General features: G+C 33.8%; 2 protein-coding genes across 2 annotated transcripts in view; one reads left to right on the forward strand and one right to left on the reverse strand.

The window, feature by feature from the left end:
- LOC100372852 (pseudouridylate synthase 7 homolog) overlaps positions 1 to 18,460 on the forward strand; it is a 30,207-nt gene extending 11,747 nt beyond the window's left edge. Inside the window, exons 8-18 of the mRNA XM_078005862.2 lie at positions 6,930 to 6,995; positions 7,233 to 7,295; positions 8,033 to 8,158; positions 9,963 to 10,024; positions 11,456 to 11,619; positions 12,353 to 12,485; positions 13,014 to 13,115; positions 13,721 to 13,790; positions 13,894 to 13,953; positions 16,202 to 16,299; positions 16,687 to 18,460. Of these exons, the coding sequence (XP_077861988.1) occupies positions 6,930 to 6,995; positions 7,233 to 7,295; positions 8,033 to 8,158; positions 9,963 to 10,024; positions 11,456 to 11,619; positions 12,353 to 12,485; positions 13,014 to 13,115; positions 13,721 to 13,790; positions 13,894 to 13,953; positions 16,202 to 16,299; positions 16,687 to 16,814 (1,072 nt within the window). The 3' untranslated portion in view covers positions 16,815 to 18,460. The remainder of the gene's footprint in view (positions 1 to 6,929; positions 6,996 to 7,232; positions 7,296 to 8,032; positions 8,159 to 9,962; positions 10,025 to 11,455; positions 11,620 to 12,352; positions 12,486 to 13,013; positions 13,116 to 13,720; positions 13,791 to 13,893; positions 13,954 to 16,201; positions 16,300 to 16,686) is intronic.
- Positions 32 to 5,411, reverse strand: LOC144343146 (uncharacterized). Its single transcript, XM_085496617.1, has 2 exons — positions 5,398 to 5,411; positions 32 to 4,099 (listed from the first exon to the last, which is right to left on the reverse strand). The coding sequence occupies exons 1-2, from the start codon at positions 5,409 to 5,411 to the stop codon at positions 1,213 to 1,215; spliced, it is 2,901 nt and encodes a 966-aa protein (XP_085352743.1). The 3' UTR covers positions 32 to 1,212.
- Positions 18,461 to 18,780: the final 320 nt, after the last annotated feature.

Raw genomic sequence — 18,780 nt, forward strand, 5'->3', positions numbered from 1 at the left:
CAACATTGCCCAAGACAATACAAATAGCAACTCAACAGTACAATGACATTTTATTCCGTGTAAATATGAATATAGATACATATAATGTTTATTGAAATTCATATTTAAGTACATGCGAAATTTTATTTAATATTGGCCAAAAAACACTGCTAAATTTGTCTAATAATAATAATTAACTTAACTTCCATTATTTTGGTAATAAAAATAATACCATTTGTACAGTGACTTGATTAAGACTGAGTACCTAACTAGCCACCAAAAGATTGGGCTATAAATAACTAGACGAGTGATGACATAAACAGAGATTGAGATAATATTAAACTTTTCACCACCAAACTTTCTCGTCCAAATTTCTTGTAAATTTTTTTTTTTATTATATTCTTCATTATTTCTGGAAATGAACCCTAGATTTGGAGCCAGCAGAGAAAATTTGAGTCAATTTTCAGTTTTTACTAAAAAAAATGTTTGTGTCGATTTCGGAAGGAAATTGCAGACTATAAACAGGAATATTTTGAGTGACGACCCCTCTGCTTTATTTGTTACTTCAAATAAAGCAACTTTGCACACTGAATAGTGTGCAAAATTGACACAAGCTTATTAATTCATTACTTGATAACAGAATAATAATAAATTTGCAGCAATTCATCTGAATACTATAGTTTTAAAATTAAACCTACCTAATCCAAAAAATTTAATATATATTTATAGTGTGAAGCTTTTGTTATTTTAACTCGTACGTACAAACAAAATTAACAGATTCTAAAAATACCAGAAATGAATAGAAGGATGTGGACATCCTCTTTGCTATATGAGATTAAAGAAATCCGACACTACATGGATTAACTCTTAGAATTCCTTAGTATTTCCTGCAGGATTGCTGCTACAGTTTGCTATAATTTCTTTGTTAACCCTTCACAAATTTTGGCATCATCTACAAAATGATGTTGTACAGTCTGCTCCTTCCCCACTTGAAATGTTGATAAAAATTGACAAATCTTTTGATCAAAAACTAAAAGCAATAACTGTAATTGTCTGTGTGGTCTAAAATGATGATAACATTTAGTGACAAATTTACAAAATGTGAATATATTTCCACTGAATAAGGGTTAATGTTAGACATAATCCTTCATTCACTACAAATTTTGATAAAGGAAAATGAAATATGGAAAGGATTGTTCATAAATGTAACAAAAAATAAACACAATTTTCTCACTAATACGTAGGAATACTTGTAATGTTTTCGAGTACCATTGCACATTCACCTGTATCGGATTCGTAGACTACTGTGCCCTCCATTTTGTCATCATGTTTGCTGTAAACCGAAAATTTATGTTTTTTATTTCTCTTGAAACAAACAAACACAATAGCCATTGTAGTTAAAACAACAACAGTTATGACTATCACAATGGTTATTGTTATTATAGTGTTGCTGTGTTTCTCATGGTTCTTAATTTGTTTGGGTTCTGTGGTGATTACCATACATTGTTCATCATCGATGTAACTTTTACCTGCACCATTTAAACTTACTACGCATATTTGATACTGTGTACCAGCTGTCAGTAAATTTATTGTGAAATTATTCACTTTAATTAATGGACTAATTAACTGTTCAACATTATTGTTTTTATATATTATATAATACCCCAATATGTCATCACCACGAACTAAACTCCAAGATAATGTAATGGACACCTCGGTCACGTCTATTATTTGAACATTATTAGGCATTGGAGGCTTGTTGATTTCACAATTGAGACCCCCATATAATGGCGTACATGAACATCTCGGGATGCTGTTACGACACGTGCCGTTGTGTTGACATGGATTTGGTTGACAGCTTTCGATCGGGGATACAGATGTTGTTGTACTTATACTATCAGAAAAATCGTCTTCGGTTAAATATTGTGTTGTTGAAATAGTTGTGGTTTCTTTAGTGGTAGTATGCATTGTCTCAATTGTGATTGTCAGGTTTTCACTCCCTATATTATTATTGGATATACATGTATAATTACCGATATCTCTTGTGGTTATGTTAATTATATACAAGGTGGCTTGTCCATCGACTCTAATATCGGGATATATTTCATTTGTGTGGATTGGAAACTTATCCGGCAGGACCCATTTCAAGGTAGCAATACTATCATCATTCAAATAACAAGGCAGTGTGAGATTCTCACCTAGACTGACAACGATGTTATTCTCTGTTGTTGAAATACCTGGAAATGTACATTGTAATTCATATATTGTCACATTTGTGAAGCGCCGTCCACGATATTTTTCAGGTTTTTCACATTGAGTATTAGCAATTGAAGTTTGTGAGAATTTATAATCGTTTTGATCAATCCATTCTCGGAACCACTGCATTTCGCAATCACAATAAAAAGGGTTGAAAGATGCATCTATTTTTTTCAGCGATTGGAGACGCTCAAAGGCATTCTTTTCTATCATATTGATGTTGTTGTTTGATATAATCAAGGTTTCCAATAATCCATTATTAAGTATTAATTGTTCTCCTATATGTGTTATTTTATTAAATTCCAGTGAGAGGTATTTCAATTGAGTCAACCCATGAAATGTATTATCATCAATGTGAGCAATTTTATTGTGATCCAAATACAGTTGCGCAAGATTTGTGAGATTTGCAAACACGTGTTCTTGTAAATAATAAATATTATTAAAGGATAAATACAATTTATCCAGCGATTTCATTTCACAGAATGCATTATTTGCGACAATCTCAATCTGATTATATTTTAATGATAGGTATTTTGTGTTCGTTAAGCCTCTAAATAATTCTGTATTTATGTGCTTAATTATACTGTTCTTAATGACTAATGTTTGTAGTTTATCCAGCGTTTGAAATACTTGATTATCGATGGACGATACGTGACTGATACGTAGCTGTTGTAAATTCTCGCATGATTGAAATAAACGCCGTTTCAGCAACCCAAGGGGGTTATCCGTTAATCCCAAAATCTGTAAATCATGCAAGTACTTAAAGATATCTTCATTTAAGTCGGTTATATCATTCTCCTCTAAGTGGAGTTCGTGCAAAGCCGTATTTGTTTTAAACAAATCAGGCGCTAGCGATTGAATGATATTTTGCCGAAGGTCTAGATGCTGTAGACTCGTCAGCCCTCTAAAGGATTTCTCAGATATATTCATCAGCTTGTTGTCGCCCAGTGCAAGGTATTGAAGCTTTCTATTGTGTAGAAAGATTGTCTCAGGTAGTCTAACTAAATAGTTGGCGGTCAGATAAATATTATTGATGTCAACTAAATTTGCAAATGCATTTTCATCAATATAACTAATTTGGTTGTCATGGAGATTGATGAATTTGAGTTTGTCAAGACCATAGAAGGCGTTTGCATCGATAGACGTTATGACATTTCGGTACAAATGTAGCGATACTAGCGACGTAAGATTCTGAATGGCTAACGGGATTGTTTGTAGTTTGTTCTGCGTTAATATCAAATCTTTGAGTTGTACGAGGCCCTGGAATGCGGTACTGTCCACGTGTTCGAGTTTGTTACCTCCAACATTTAACCCTTGTAACTTAGTACATTTACTAAGCGCATGCCCTTCTATAGATTTAATCTCATTGTAGGACAAATCTAAAAACAATAATTCATCTAGGTTGTCAAATCCCTCCTTGGTAACTCTAGAAATGTTGCTGTATGTTAACTCTAGAATTTGTGTTGATACTTGAAGGCCTGTTGGAACCGTTGAGAGTAAAGGAATTACATTGACACAACTGACAGAGTCGTAAGTTAATTGTGGTAATGGATAAAAATACTTGGTTGTATTTCCACACTTGCATAACTGTGGACAGGATTGAGCTAGACTAGGTGAGAATAAAGTTGACAATAATATGACAGTTTGGTACATAATTGTTATCCTTTTGTTGGTATCTGGCACCATCACACTGACTGATATGTTGGTTGCTATGTTTGCTGTATACCTGTGGTTGCTCACTACGTTGCTGTATTCTGGATTGGTTGCCACGTTGATGTATTCTGGATTGGTTGCCACGTTGATGTATTCTGGATTGGTTGCTATGTTGCTGTATTCTGGATTGGTTAAAACTATATTGGTTGATCTAGGGGTAGATGTATCTGTGCATAAGTTGTTATTATAGTGTTGGCTGATCCCTGTGGTTGGTGTAGGATCAATGTATCATTTTTTATACATACATGTACACTACCCTGGTAGCTTTATATTCATCGAGGCATGAAGTGAAGTGTACTGTGTTGGATCGTTTGGATTAATAATTATATAGTCTGTCTGTATAATACCTGATGCATGGAGTTGACTTTGGCTTTTACTTGATTCTTGTAGTTGGTTGAAATAGATGGCCTTGATCCCTAGAGTGGGCAAGATAGACTGTCTTTATCCCTGGAGTTGGCTGAACTAGCTGTCTTTATCCCTGGAGTTGGCTGAACTAGCTGCCTTTATTCCTGGAGTTGGTTGAACTAGCTGCCTCTATCCCTGGAATTGGCTGAACTAGCTGTCTTTATTCCTGGAGTTGGCTGAACTAGCTGTCTTTATTCCTGGAGTTGGCTGAACTAGCTGCCTTTATTCCTGGAGTTGGCTGAACTAGCTGCCTTTATTCCTGGAGTTGGCTGAACTAGCTGCCTTTATTCCTGGAGTTGGTTGAACTAGCTGCCTCTATCCCTGGAATTGGCTGAACTAGCTGCCTTTATCCCTGGAGTTGGTAGAAATAAGACTGCCTTTATCCCTGGAATTAGCTGAACTAGCTGCCCTTATCTCAGGAGCTGGTTGAAATAGAACTGCCTTTATCCCTGGAGTTGGTTGAAATCAAAGTTCCTAGAGAGGACATTATATTGTCATCGCAATAAACAGGAAGAGGAAGCATGTGTTCAGTTTAGATTGTACAAGATACAAGTAGTTATTAGTCCTTCACTTCCATTACTGGTATCATACTGCAAAACATCATAAACTTTAAGAACACAAATAAAAATAAACAATTTAAATGTTTAATGTGTACAGGCACAATGTCAAGATCATTAGCAATGTATAAACATGACTGCATGCTGAGCTAAGATTGCAACACCCTCCTAGCTAAGTAATTCCTATTTCATTGTCATAGCGTACATTTTAGTATTTTAGTGATTTTGTCTGTGATTTGTAATTGCAACAACGTATTTTAACTTATAGTATTTTTTGACTCAATGGATGTGTCTGCTGAGCCGTAAGCATGATGTTTTGTTCAGAGTCTGTCTGTCTGTCTGGATGGATGGATGAACCGTTTGGCTTGATTTTTATTGTGTCGCTGTCTTGGTGAATGTAGATGAATATTTGTTCATGGGAATTTGATACACCAAAAATGATACAAATTAGCTACCAAAAACTATAAAAAATGCTTAAATGACTTACTGTAATGACTTCATTTTCACTTGGAATATGTTTGGGTATTTTTCACTGAAGCTTGAATTAGTGAAAACAAAATTAAGTAAAAATATCACTCATTAGTGAAAATAAACTTTATAAAAACAGTCAAAATGTTTTTCCTGAGAAGCAAAAATATTGTACAGTATACCATGTTTCCCATAATGCATTGAACAATTTTTTTTTTTTTTTTTTTGAGTTTCTGCCCACTGATCCAGCAATTCCTGGTTGCTGATTCAGTGCTCCTTGCAGCCTTTTGAAACAACTGCCTTTTTTTCTTTGGTGAACTCTTAAATGAGTCAAAATTACAAAAATTATTTGTTATATATATATGGATAGTCTTGCATTTTATCCATTTTTGGTGTTGGTTGTGTAAGACATTTCTCATTTCATAAGATATGATTTTCTTATTTTGAAAATGATGTTTTCAGCTGTTGTTGTTTCATAGATGCCTATGTATCAACATTAACTGAGAGCTGGTGACATGTCAATTATGCGTGAAAATACATCAAAATTACATTTAATTAAATGCTACATTTATTTTTTGACTTTTTCTTGAAAACTGCAAGCTCAATTGGTTGATACTTGGTATGTAGGTACTTGGGTGTAATGGTACCTCTGTCAGATTTGTTCATTTTGTGACAACAGAAATTTTTTCAATTCTCTATTTTTGTTGAAATTTTTTTTGGCAAAAAATATCCCGTTTTTGACTTTTTCTTGAAAACTACCAATGCTGAAAGCTAGTCACAAAAAATGGATAGGGATTTATCATTAAAAATGACATGTTTTAACATAATTTGAACAATTATTCAGGTTTTTTTGATTAAGTGCTGGACTAAAAATGATATGAAATTTTCTAAAATGTGTATAGATGTGGCTAGCTCATATACATTTTGCATTATAAATGAATATGAATGTGATCTGATGTTGTAATAAGAGTTATCTTAGAATAACATTCTGTGCACTACATCCTGTAGCAAAGATTGTCATAGCAGAAACCTGCAAATTTGAATTATGTGCAATGCATCATGGGAGCAGAAGATTCATAAGCATATAGAAATGTTAGATGTGAATTTAGCGCAATTAATGTATCAGAGAAGTGGATTTAGATGCAAATAGATATACATATATGAATTTGAATTTAAAATGAAGTCAGTTTGGGCAAAAAGATCATGTCAAATATGCAAAGGCTAAATCATTGAATTCTAAGAGCATTCTATTTTTGAAGAGTGAATTATTTAATTACAGTTCAATTTCATTTTAAATTTAAGCACTCCAGCCAAATGTGGTGGGTCTTTTGATAAACAAACAAGTGTTGTTACTTCCAATGGTTAAAGGTAACAAACTCAGAACATATTAAACATCACTGGCAATGATCTTAGGAGTAAAACAATATTGCAAGGAAAATTGAGTGGGAGAGAGTGGGTTTAACCCCTTCCACCATGTCACTATGACTGCAAATAAAAATCTACATCAACTTCTTTGATGTTTCCTAACACTGTGACATATTTCTTTTACAGAATGCATCCTTCTCAAATTTTTCCAGTCAATAAATTACTAAGAAATATGAAGGTTGGTAATTTCCGGTGAGTTGTATTAGTCATTTGTAGTTACAGGTTCTATATCTCATACTATGCTCATATCACACTCTGGAAGCACTTGAGTTTACCCTGTTTGTGTGTATGTCTGTGTGTAACTGCGAGAAGAGTCATATGAGTGTAGCAAACATAGTAACCTTGGTACATAAACACCTTTTATATTGACCCATTTATTATCACAGTCAAGTATACATGTCAAAGTCACTTATTATTTCTTTTTCCCAGATATTGTAAAGATAGTTTGGGCTTGGGTGATTTGACAGGAAATCATTTTGTAATCACATTGAGGTAAGCTGACACATAATAAGTTATGGTCCACATAGCTACTCAGCTGTGGGTGAAATTAAACTATGTAGTCTTCCAATCAATATCTATCTCAAGTTGAAGATAACCTGCAACTATATGGATCATATCAAAAATGACATAGTCCCTTCATATTTCCCAGTCATGTATGAATATGACTGAAGAAAATAAATTTGTTTATTTATTTATGTTGGTTTGGGTGCCATGTTCGTGCATGGGATACTTATTTCATAAGTTTGTTCATTTCATAGTGAAACCTCTAATTTCATATATTTAGTTAAAGGGCGATAGTCGTCATGCCATGCATGCGCGAAATATATGGGTCTGATATAAACAAAGATGGTGACTTTGACTGTTGCGCAGATCAACGAGTACAAACTGAGACGTTACCAAACTTTAATTTAGTATTTTCTAGGTAATATGGAGGTATCAAAGGATTCATTGGCAGTCATTAGTGCATGTCGCGCCCAGGTCAAATCTCATACTTGTGATTTCCATTAGAAGAGTGCATTGGATTGTGGGTAAATGAATGTTTATCAACACAAATGTCGCACATGTGCAGCGCAACGACTACCACCCTTTAATATTATTATTTTGAACGCTTGGTTTCTTGAAAAGTTCTCTACCATGAACCTACCTCATTGGTCTTAGAAAGCAATGAGCTGTTTTATCACACCTGTGAAGTAAGAGTGTACATGTATGCACATACTTTTAATATGCAGGAATGTGCAAGGAGAAGATGATGTCATTGAAAATTGCTTGTCATTGTTCAGAGATAATGGATTTGTCAATTATTTTGGAATGCAAAGATTTGGTTCTACTAATATACCAACTCATTATGTAGGAAAGTAAGTACACATATGATTATTGAATGTCCATCTGTATTGAACACTATACATAGTGACACATCCACCTGTATTGAACACTGTACATAGTGACACACCCACCTGTATTAAACACTATACATAGTGACACATCCACCTGTATTAAACACTGTACATAGTGACACACCCACCTGTATTGAACACTACACATAGTGACACACCCACCTGTATTAAACACTATACATAGTGACACACCCACCTGTATTAAACACTATACATAGTGACACACCCACCTGTATTAAACACTACACATAGTGACACATCCACCTGTATTAAACACTATACATAGTGACACATCCACCTGTATTAAACACTATACATAGTGACACATCCACCTGTATTAAACACTATACATAGTGACACATCCACCTGTATTAAATACTACACATAGTGACACACTCACCTGTATTAAACACTACACATAGTGACACACCCACCTGTATTGAACACTATACATAGTGACACATCCACCTGTTTTGGACACTGTACATAGTGACACAGTCACCTGTATTAAACACTATACATAGTGACACATCCACCTGTATTAAACACTATACATAGTGACACAGTCACCTGTATTAAACACTATACATAGTGACACATCCACCTGTATTAAACACTATACATAGTGACACAGTCACCTGTTTTGTACACTGTACATAGTGACACACCCACCTGTATTAAACACTATACATAGTGACACATCCACCTGTATTAAACGCTATACATAGTGACACACCTACCTGTATTAAACACTATACATAGTGACAGTCACCTGTATTGAACACTATACATAGTGACACATCCACCTGTATTAAACACTATACATAGTGACACATCCACCTGTATTAAACACTATACATAGTGACACAGTCACCTGTATTAAACACTATACATAGTGACACATCCACCTGTATTAAACACTATACATAGTGACACAGTCACCTGTTTTGGACACTGTGCATAGTGACACATTCACCTGTATTAAACACTATACATAGTGACACATCCACCTGTATTAAACGCTATACATAGTGACACACCTACCTGTATTAAACACTATACATAGTGACAGTCACCTGTATTGAACACTATACATAGTGACACATCCACCTGTATTAAACACTATACATAGTGACACATCCACCTGTATTAAACACTATACATAGTGACACAGTCACCTGTATTAAACACTATACATAGTGACACATCCACCTGTATTAAACACTATACATAGTGACACAGTCACCTGTTTTGAACACTATACATAGTGACACATTCACCTGTATTAAACACTATACATAGTGACACATCCACCTGTATTAAACACTATACATAGTGACACAGTCACCTGTTTTGCACACTGTGCATAGTGACACACCCACCTGTATTAAACACTATACATAGTGACACATCCACCTGTATTAAACACTATACATAGTGACGCATGTACCTGTATTAAACACTATAGATAGTGACACAGTCACCTGTTTTGGACACTGTACATAGTGACACACCCACTTGTATTGAACACCACATATAGTGACACACCCACCTGTATTAAACAATATATATAGTGACACACCCACCTGTATTAAACATTATATATAGTGACACACCCACCTGTATTATACACTATACATAGTGACACACCCACCTGTATTATACACTATACATAGTGACACAGTCACCTGTTTTGGACACTGTGCATTGTAATATCCAGATTTAATTGAAATAGAGATGGATGTATTTATTGTCTTTCTTTCAGAGCTTTGTTGCATAGTGATTGGAACCTTGCCATTGAACTGATATTGAAACCAAGACAAGGCGGTAAGTAAATTAATAAGTAATAACATCAACTTTCATGATTAAATATTTGATTCAAAGATTATATTGGTGTAACGTGTTGTTAGATTTGGCATGGCCAGCATCTTGTAGACCATGCAGTAAAAAGGAATACAAAAATTACCTACAAGCTAGTTACACATAATTTCCAACTTAAAAATATATAAAAAATAAAATATTTTATTTAATTGCATTCCTTGCATTACCAGGTTGTTTTGACTGTCTCACTAATATTCTTATTTTCTATTTATATTAAAGTGAACATAACGCCCAGTTAGTTAGTAGAGACATTAAGATGCGCATACGAGAACGGAACGAGAACGGATACGTCACCGCTTTGTGCATGACCTCCGCGTGAACCAATGACGTCATCGGTTGCCTGGTCGTAGGGCTGTCGTTTTGAACGTGATCAAGACGACTGACTCGTAGTTGATTTCCGAGAGCTTTTCTCGCTGTCAATTTTAATTAATTTTCACTGACATTGATAAAACGGTTTATATTAGAGTGATTTTGTATATTTATGATAAAGTAAAAAATATTGGATGCATTTTAGCTGATATTTATACCCACTGAAAACGCATAACATTGTTCTGCTGAAAGACGTCGGCAAACAGGCCTGGGACCTCAGCAGAGTTGATGGAAATAGCGAGAGCTCTGTCAAATGTCTGTGAACTAACTACTAATTCTGATTCCGGACGTGAAATGACATAACAAATTTTATTAGGTAGTTATTGTTGCCCAATGAGAGACGGATTGACATGGTTCTTGTTTCAGTTACGTTCCCGTTGTGGGCGCTTGTATCGTTTTCTGACACCCGAGAATGTAACGCAAACGAAATTAGAACATCACGTTATGTTCCCGTTACGTACGCAAATCTTAAACTCTCTATTATCTTGTAATCTGTGATTTACAGCACAGGGGCTGGACTTGATTAGTTGCAACTATTTTCAACCCCTATTCCATTTGTATATTTTTGTTTATATATATTTTGTGTGTCGTTAAGACCTACTTGTTATTATTATTATTTGTATTATTGTCATAAATAGAGGGGGAAATGGAGAGGGCATTGTTGGTCATCTGTAGATCACCATCAAAGCAACAACATCCCTTTTATGGATAGATGAAATCATAGATGAAAACAGTAATTTCATTATAGAATATTCCTCAATGAAACTTTGAAACATGACATTGAAATAAACAGGCTATACAATTGTGTCTATTGCAAAAGAATTTAACTGACCACCAGTTTGGTGCTACTTGTTATGATTTTTCCATTGCTCATGAATATTAATTATGTAAATTAGATGATTATTTTCATGAAATCCCCCTCCCATTTTCTCCAAGAAAATATTGTTTTTTAAGTGTTAGAAATTTTGCTTTGTTGAAATTATAATGATGATCAGAGTTATTTTACAGATTCTGAAGATATGAGTGAAGTACGAAAACATTGGTGGCAGACGAAGGATGCTAAATCTACTCTGGAGAAACTAAAGAATGTGAAATCATACTACTTAGAATACTCATTACTTAAAGCACTTGATAAATATGGTGACAAAGATCCACTGAAAGTCCTCTATGCAGTGAGTAACACCAATATCACATACAAACACAACTTAATGGTTGTCAATGTGTTAACACAACACTGGCCATAGCACCAATATCACATACAAACACATGTTAACATAGCACCAATATCACATACAAACACATGTTAACTTAATGGTTGTCAATGTGCTAACATAACACTAATATCACATACAAACACATGTTAACTTAATGGTTGTCAATGTGCTAACATAACACTAATATCACATATAAACACATGTTAACTTAATGGTTGTCAATGTGCTAACATAACACTAATATCACATACAAACACATGTTAACTTAATGGTTGTCAATGTGCTAACATAACACTAATATCACATATAAACACATGTTAACTTAATGGTTGTCAATGTGCTAACATAACACTAATATCACATACAAACACATGTTAACTTATTGGTTGTCAATGTGCTAACATAACACTAATATCACATACAAACACATGTTAACTTATTGGTTGTCAATGTGCTAACATAACACTAATATCACATACAAACACATGTTAACTTAATGGTTGTCAATGTGTTAACATAACACTAATATCACATACAAACACATGTTAACTTAATGGTTGTCAATGTGCTAACATAACACTAATATCACATACAAACACATGTTAACTTATTGGTTGTCAATGTGTTAACATAACACTAATATAACTGACCATGATGTCGACATGTGTTATTTTTATTGTTTATTTTTCAGATACCAAAAGGTACAAGACTAATGTATGTACATAGCTATCAAAGCTACATTTGGAATTGCATTCTTAGTAGACGTATAAAGTCTTATGGTATGAAGCCCATAATTGGGGATTTGGTGCAAAAGAATAATTCCAGTAAGTATCATGACAGTGATGTGGCTGTATGAAAACATATCTGTTTTTGTATTCATACATACATACAATAGAAGAAACAGTAAATGCATTTATTATTTACTGGATTTTAATTTTGCTTTTTTCATAGATAAGTAAAATCTACTACATTGAATCGATGTGAACATGTAAAATAACTATATAACTCTCTTTCTCTGCTAAGTTTGTGAAATTTCTCAAAACAATTAGTGAAATTAATTGCCAGTGAAAATAAATAGTTTTATAGTATTCTGCATAGACTACACATCTTAAGCATCTATGCACTGTGGTTGGCCCTCCCTTTCATGACAGAGAGAGAGAGTGACATCTTTTCAAAAATGGTCATAAGGGAAGCTAAAAATGGCTCTCCTGAACACAGTTATGAAAAGAAAGTAAGCTCAGATTTCTGTTTTCAGCATTTATTATGACTATGGCTAGTAATATGTGCATTAAATTCCATTAGCGATTTCATTGATAAAACTACCATGATTGATATTTGTGTTTTGATCACAGAAGATGTTACTCTACTGACCCAAGATAATATCAATGACTATAGTATATATGACATAGTATTACCACTACCTGGCTATGATATTACTTATCCACACAATGAAGGTAACACTGTTATTACATTGTATTTCACTACCTGGTTATGATATTACTTATCCACACAATGAAGGTAACACTGTTATTACATTGTATTACCACTACCTGGCTATGATATCACTTATCCACACAATGAAGGTAACACCGTTATTACATTGTATTACCACTACCTGGCTATGATATTACTTATCCACACAATGAAGGTAACACCGTTATTACATTGTATTACCACTACCTGGCTATGATATTACTTATCCACACAATGAAGGAAACACTGTTATTACATTGTATTACCACTACCTGGCTATGATATTACTTATCCACACAATGAAGGTAACACTGTTATTACATTGTATTACCACTACCTGGCTATGATATCACTTATCCACACAATGAAGGTAACACTGCTATTAGATTGTATTACCACTAGTGACTACCTGGCTATGATATTACTTATCCACACAATGAAGGTAACACTGCTATTAGATTGTATTACCACTACCTTGCTATGATATTACCGGTACTTATCCACACAATGAAGGTAATACTGTTATTACATTGTATTACCACTACCTGGTTATGATATTTATATAGTGTGTCATAATTTTAATTAGTTGCAGACTGGTATAAAGAAATGCTAATGAAAGATAATATTCATATAGATGGATTGAAACACAAAGTCAGGTAAAGTCTATCAGAAGAAATACCATTAGCAAATAGCAAATTAACAGTAAACATTTTAAATTTGGGACGAATATTATGTTTCTTATCATGTTTCTATTTTCAGAGATTATTCATTGACTGGTAACTATCGTAAGATTATTGTTAAAAGCACTGATTCAGACTGGTAAGTATTCTTTATTTTGTGTTTTGTAAAACACAAATTACTTAGAACACTATTCTCACACTTTGTAGTATTCTTATAGTAATTGTTAGCTCTGCTGTCGACTTTGTCGAGCAGAGCTTATCATATGAGTGATTGTCCGTCGTCGTCCTGCGTCAGTCGTCCATGTCAATGTTTTACTTTTTTGACTTCTTCTTGAAAACTACAAGCCTGAATGCTTTGATACTTGGTGTATATGTACCTTGGGTAGACCTCTCTCGGATTTGTTCATTTCATGATCTTATCTTCAATTCTCTAATTTTGGTGAATATTTTGATATCTTCAATTCTCTACCAGTAATTTTGATGAATATTTTTGTCATTTTTGGTAAAAAGTGATATTTTCAACTTCTTGTCAAAAACCGCAATTCCAATTGCTTTGATATTACATATATAGGTACTACATGTGGACCTCTCTCAGACTTGTTCATTTCATGATGATATCTTCAATTCTCTAATTTTGATGAATATTTTTGTCATTTTTGGTAAAAAGTGATACTTTCAACTTCTTGTTGAAAACCGCAAGTCCAATTGCTTTGATATTACATATATAGGTACTACATGTGAACCGTTCTCAGATTTGTTCATTTCGTGATGATATCTTCAATTCTCTACCAGTAATTTTGATGAATATTTTTGTCATTTTTGGTAAAAAGTGATATTTTCAAATTCTTGTTGAAAACAGCAAGTCCGATTGCTTTAATACTATACATATTATTCATTTTCTAATGATATCTTCTGTTCTTTAATTGAAATGTGCATTGCTAACAGCGGAGCTATCTCAGCTGATAGGTTGCTTGTTTATCAAAATAATGAGGTGGTTTTTGAGAATTATATTTTCTACAATTAAAAATTATTGGTAACCAATTGTTTTAAATGTAGTCAAGCTCAGACCATTAATAAACAGACTGGCAACACGGCTATTTCTTTTGATCTAATGTTTTTCTCGTGTTTACTTTTGCGATAACGTTTTAATTTTAAAAACAACTGGGGGAGATAAGAAAATGTCCTTGTGGTGACACGATAACACGCAAGAAACTATGGCGTTACAACAGGAAGTGACGCGAAAGGTCAGACCAAAGTTTTATATTTTCTTTGTTAGTGATTCTCGCGGGTCTACATTCATGAAACAGGTCTGGGTAACAATAGAATATAAAATTCAGTTGCAGTCAAAACTAAATAGCAGTGGAAATAAGTAATAAGCATTCTCTCGATGCAACGTTGCTGCACACTTGTAAAAAATCAAAACATCGCATCAGTACTATTTTGAGACTGTTATATTAATTTTTCTAGATTTAGTTGACTGGTACAATTTTCGCCTTGATGTATCATATTTTCAATGGCTTTTTAATACATGAATGATAAAATATAATAACATAAAACCAGCTTTGTTGTAAACATGGCGACATGAACTATCCTAGAAAAATCAAAAACTATCAGAAAATTTGCTGTGTCACAATAAGTCGTTCCTTTTTCTTAATTACTATGAAGATAGTCTATACATTCAAATAATCGTTACTTTTCTAGAATATGGTCATGCAATTCTGGCTAAAAAATATATTATTCGGCAACTCAACGTAAAACTCTCTAGTTTCCGGCTGATCGGATTTGAACTGAATGACTGAAATGCAAGCAAGACCAAGGATTCCCATTGTGTGTACTCTCCATTCGGCAAAACGTAACCGAGACGCACGTTCGCCGTGGAACGCCGATAGGTCGATAGACACCTCTGAACAATAGTGTTGCCAATGGTCTGAGATTCAAGTATATTCAAATTTGCCTTCCAGAAAAATTGTCTATCGTTTTGCACAGATATTCATAAAGTTATACTGAATACATATTATGAAAAAATAATCCCAAATTATAAAATATTTCTTGGATAAAAAAATCATTCAGTTTTTTTAACTGATATTTTACACTAGCACTTCTATTCAAATTAGCAGGGATTATGCACCCTATCTAATTCACTATGTAGCTAATTTAACAAAATAACAAAGTATATTCCCACAATGAGATTGTTGATAATTTAGCTAAAAAGGGTTGTTCAGCATATAGTGCCACCACAGGGCAAAACATAACATGACATTGTTTTTCAAAGCAACACTAACCTTATGTGATCACAAGGATAGTTAATTCACTGCCTCTAGTCTTCACACAGTTCATAAAAATATCATAAAATCAATCAAACTAATCAGACTCTCTTTTAATCCAAGGAGTATAATTCGTTATGATGATCTGACTATTCCACTGGCACTATCAGATTTAAATAAATTAGAAGACAGCACACTGTCAGAACCAGGATCCAAACCAAGTAAGTACAGACACTATGCCATATTTTTAGTTGTTGGTATATTTAATATAATTATTTATTTTATCATTAATTACTCATCATTGACACTGAGTGATTCATTGGTCAGTGTCACTGGTGAAAGGCTCTGGTTCTTTCAATTTAGGATCACCAGTTTATGGCTGCTGGTGTACACGCCTCTAAACTACATCTATAACAAAACCTCTGGTTGGCTGCTGATCAGATGTAGTCAGCGGCTTGAACATTAATGTCAGATTGTGTTACTGCATAGTGGCAGTGACCAGGATCATTGGTAAAAGTGGCAGTGTCATTGGTGTAATTGGTATTGGTGTTAGGTCAGTAATCATCTTTATTTTCTAAAACAAACTTATCTTTTTATTTTTTTTACAGATGGCAAGTTTAAAGCTGTCAAAGTGGAATTTTCTTTGCCTTCATCATCCTATGCTACCATGGCAATAAGAGAAATAATAAAGTGTGATACATCAGTTGCATTTCAGAGATCTTTAAATGCATTGTAACTCGCGAATATGAGATTCGATTCCACAGTGGGGATTTTGACAAAACTGAGATTTGATCATTTGATAATCCCACAGTAAGGGACCGGAAGTTTATACAAGACATTTATATGTAAAAAAAAAAGTTTACAGAGTTTCCCGAAGAGGTAGTATCTGATACTGACTGTCTGTGTAACCTGTATATTACAACCAATGTATAAGAACGATTCATCCCTCACAGGTCACTTTGGATTATCCGCAAGGTAAAACCAGGTTTATGATGAATGTCTAATCCTACCTAAATATGTTAAACGCCAATGAGCTATTTTTTTTTTAAAATCCATGTCATACTGAGATGAAATTTCCATTGTTGTATCAAATGAGTAAGTATCTTGTGAAATGTCATGTGACATATTTGTGTCATGACATGTGCATTGATGGTAATAACATGCAAATAGCTGAAATATTAAATTTCATTTTCCAGCTGTCTTAGTTCTTTTAACACTTGTATCTACTAAAAAGGGCCAGTATTATTATCCCTGGCACATAGTGCTGGATTGGGATATAGTGATTACCATTATGTGTCTATATGAGGTCATATCTGAAACACTATTCCAGTGCTTGTATAAAAGATGCCTATCATGATCCATCTGTGATGACTTTCTTGTATAAATTTAAAATCACGAAAAACTTTGCAAAATATGTAGTTCAGCTGTAATTTATGCCTGAGTGCATCGAATATTTGTGGAGGAGAGCAAAAACTTTTATATTCACAGAATCTAATTAGATGATGTTATAGTGGCTAAAATTTACAAATCACCAGCAAACACATTTGTTGTCATGTCTTAGCCTCTTTGAGTCAGCTCAATTGGATTTAAATGAGCTGCTAATCTTCAACTATCCTAACCACGACTGTCACTTTGTGGAAGCTCACCAGTGGTGACTTGCATGTACATTAGACTAATGCAAATTATGTCAATCTCGACAGCAATGGCTGACTAAATTTCAAACCATAAAATACTCTGAGAAATAATGGCCATCAATTTAAAAGCATGCCATCATTCACAGAAACATACACATCAATGTATGTTTTTCAGTAGCATTTTTCAATTTTCTACATGAATCTAAATTTTTTTTAACTTTTCATAATGACTTTTTTCCATTTTTGCAAAGTGGCTAAAAAAAGCTTCTAATGTCCAAGAAAAATAATGTAATATTAGTCACACACAGCTCTAATTATTCTATTTTTAGTGGAAGCTCAGCTACATGTAACACTAAGATCTAGTCGTTAAAGTCAAATATGAATTCCAGCAGCAATACTAGATAGATCTTTGCAATGTTAAGTTTGGGGTCAGAAAGGAATGACTGGTGAAGACTAGTTGTATATTGGTATGTTACACGTCTGAATCTTACTGTGACTTAGGGTTGGACCATTTGATTTTTGAGGGGGGGAGGTCAGCTCAGTGAAAGGCAATTTTTTTTTTTTTTTTATGTGTTTGGAATTTGTTTTTGAAGAACCATTCACTTTGCAAATTTGTTTTTTTCGTTTCTGACCTCCCCTCCCCTCAAAAATCAAATGGTCCAACCCTTATGGTTAACTTTTTAAGCCTGTAAGAGTGTTGTCTTTTAATGCAGAATTACAAAAATAAAAGAATAACGTATTCAAATAACTTCTATCAATTCTTGTATATATGATTTTTCTGGTGGTTGTATAGCTGTGACACTTCATAGAAGCTAATTTCTATTGTTCAATATTGGAACATTTTCAAATACCATTGTACACTGTACTTGTGGAATGGTTGGTTGGATTAAGCTGCCATTATAATTTAGAAAAATCAAAGAAGTGTGTTTATAATGGGAATATCTTTGCTCACCTCCACCCTGTCGTAGTACATAAATGGCCATCTACCTTGCTTTCCCTGACCTTGATCCCCAATGTATTCTATAAACGCAAACAAACCAGATCTCTTCATCTTTAAAAATGTCATGA

Source organism: Saccoglossus kowalevskii, chromosome 3, assembly GCF_978046115.1.
Source record: "Saccoglossus kowalevskii chromosome 3, keSacKowa6.1, whole genome shotgun sequence".
Classification (NCBI taxonomy): Eukaryota; Metazoa; Hemichordata; class Enteropneusta; family Harrimaniidae; genus Saccoglossus; species Saccoglossus kowalevskii.